General features: G+C 48.3%; 1 protein-coding gene across 1 annotated transcript; it reads right to left on the reverse strand.

The window, feature by feature from the left end:
- Positions 1-929: 929 nt before the first annotated feature.
- Positions 930-1,723, reverse strand: LOC125552285 (low temperature-induced protein lt101.2-like). The gene is made up of 2 exons (XM_048715820.1): positions 1,419-1,723; positions 930-1,323 (listed from the first exon to the last, which is right to left on the reverse strand). Exons 1-2 carry the CDS (start codon positions 1,497-1,499, stop codon positions 1,240-1,242), a joined length of 165 nt encoding a protein of 54 aa, XP_048571777.1. The 5' UTR covers positions 1,500-1,723; the 3' UTR covers positions 930-1,239.
- Between the last annotated feature and the right edge of the window lie 668 nt (positions 1,724-2,391).

Below are 2,391 nucleotides of genomic sequence, written 5' to 3' on the forward strand. Positions count from 1 at the left end.
TCGAAATATTTTTTAGCTCTTTCGGAAAATGTGACATTTTTTAAAAAAAAATATAGGTTCTTGAAAATGCAGACTATTTTGAAGAAAACATGTACAAAATTTGAAATTTTCGAACACTTTATGAAAAACACAAACAATTTGGAAAATTTCTGAACATTTTTTAAAAAATTAAGAAAATATAAACTAAGTAGAAAAATGAAAATTAAAAAACCAGAAAGCCTGTTAAATAGAAACAACATAAAAAGGAAATCTGGTAAGGTTCCCAAAAACTGGTAAAAGTTATGCATTAGGCTGCGCTAAAATGGGTTGGCCCGCCAAATCACTCGCCTCACTTGCACTGTGTGTGGGGCTGACAATCTGCGGCAATGAGCGGTAGATAGGATTTGCGCAGGGAACAGGCCACCGATCAGCGTTGAGTACTTGAGTATGTAAGCAATTCCTAGGCTTAACTCTCTCAAATGATTTGGAAGGTTTGGGTGTCGCTCAAAGTTAAACTTCTTTGCTTGGTTAGCAATCCAAGATAGTATTTGGATCGCGGATAGGTTGGCTGAGCACAGTGGATAAATTGTGGTATCTCGCACGTGTTATTTGAGAGACATTTGTAACAAACTCTGTTCTCTTCTTCGTATTGATGAGGTAAATCTTAAGCCCCCCTTTGAAAGGAAAAAAAAGTGTAGGTAGAAACGGCACTAGCAGTTGGCTCACCACTCAATAGCTGAGCTACTAGGACAGGATTAGGAGTTACTGTCCATTGATATGATGGTATGACCTCTTATGTTTGTTTTAGAAGCGCACCGCAGTGCCATCATTAATTCGACTATCTGTTCGGTCGGCCGATTGCTTTGGTTCCGAAATACACACGCAAAAAGGGCCACGCATGCAAGTTTCAGCACTGAAGAAGTGATACGCACGCACTGAGACGGCACGGAGAACACACACACACAACAGAGCGAAGTAGCACAAATGACAAATGCAAGGTACATACGTGCATACAGGTTAATTTGGAGAAGTGGTACGCATAATCATACGCACAGAACGGCAGTACATAGCGCTCAGCACAACAGTAGTAGCTGGTCTAGTAACTGAACCGGCATGCATGGTGGTTATTCATGGCGCAGAGATCCTGCTTGCACCGACGCGCCAGCAGCTCATCCATGAACAGCTAGAGCAACTGGAACAGAGATGCCTGGGATCGATCTATTTGGATGAGTCCGAACTGCTTAATTACTGAAACTGAAACTAAGCAACGAGGACGAAGATGGCGTAGATGATGCCCGGGATGTAGCCCAGCACGGTGAGCAGCAGGCATATCCAGAACTCCACCTGCACACGGATAACGAATCACTGATCGACATGGCAGCTCGAGACTGAGATGGATTAGCTAGCTACTAGTAACAGAGGAAGGTCTGGGAGCTTACGCCGATGCCGTAGCGGAGGAAGACGCCGACCGGCGGCAGCAGGATGGCCAGCAGGATCTCCACGAACGTCTCCGAGCCCATCGCAATCAAATTCCTCTTCTCGCAGAGCTTTCTTCTCCGATGAGACGATGTGGTCGATGGTGCTAGCTAGCTTGCCGTGAGAGAGTGAGCAAGCAGAGCAGGGCTAGTGAGGTGCGGCGCTAGAGCTGATCAGCTCGACCGGCTAGAACCTAGAAGAATTGGACGGGGGCGGACGTGGCGGCGCCGAGCTCCCGTGCCGCGACACCTCGCGCACACTTCATGTTCATGCATGCTTTGCTCGGTGGACATCTGTCGAGCTTGGTTGAGAATCTGGCATGATCACGCGTCTGCACGATTAGGCATTCGTAATAACAAATTCAGATTGGCACTCCTAACTGAGACTGCTTACCGAACAGGCAATTTTTTCTCTGTCCCATTCGTAATAACAAATCAAGCTCACCCGGTAGTAGTCCGTGCAGGTCGGTCTCGCGACTCGCGGGCTGGTCAGCCGGTGGGTTCTCTGGAATTAACAAGCGAATGCATGCCGTGAGCTCGAGTACTACTACCGGGTGGTACTCATACGTTCCTTCTTTCTTTATGTAAGTCGATCGGTACGTAAGTCAATTCCGTTACTGTTACTACACTTGTTTGTCAACTCTGCTATCCCGGCCGTAGCAAAGGGCGACGGCGGCGGCGCTTGATTCAATCTGCAGGAGAGAGAGAGAAGATGAGAAGGAGAAGAAGGAAGAAAGGAGGGAGAAAGAGAGAGGAAATAGGAGAGGGAGGCAGCGTCGATTGGGAGAGGGTCAGTGCGGTGGTGCGGCGTGCGGTGGCCTCAGCGGGTGGGCGACGCGACGCAGCTCCTGTGCCTTAACCCTCTCCTTCCCGGCACAGCAGGAGTAGGAGCAAGGATGCCAATGTAGTTCAGGTTTGCCTCCACCCCCACCCCCCT

Source organism: Triticum urartu, chromosome 1 (assembly GCF_003073215.2).
Source record: "Triticum urartu cultivar G1812 chromosome 1, Tu2.1, whole genome shotgun sequence".
Lineage (NCBI taxonomy): Eukaryota > Viridiplantae > Streptophyta > Magnoliopsida > Poales > Poaceae > Triticum > Triticum urartu.

Bases quoted from the DNA above. Each gene is read 5' to 3' on its own strand.
- LOC125552285 (XM_048715820.1), bottom strand. From the start codon at position 1,499: ATGGGCTCGGAGACGTTCGTGGAGATCCTGCTGGCCATCCTGCTGCCG. The intron at 1,324-1,418 runs GTAAGCTCCCAG...ATCCGTGTGCAG, and splicing joins TCCTCCGCTACGGCATCGGC to GTGGAGTTCTGGATATGCCT.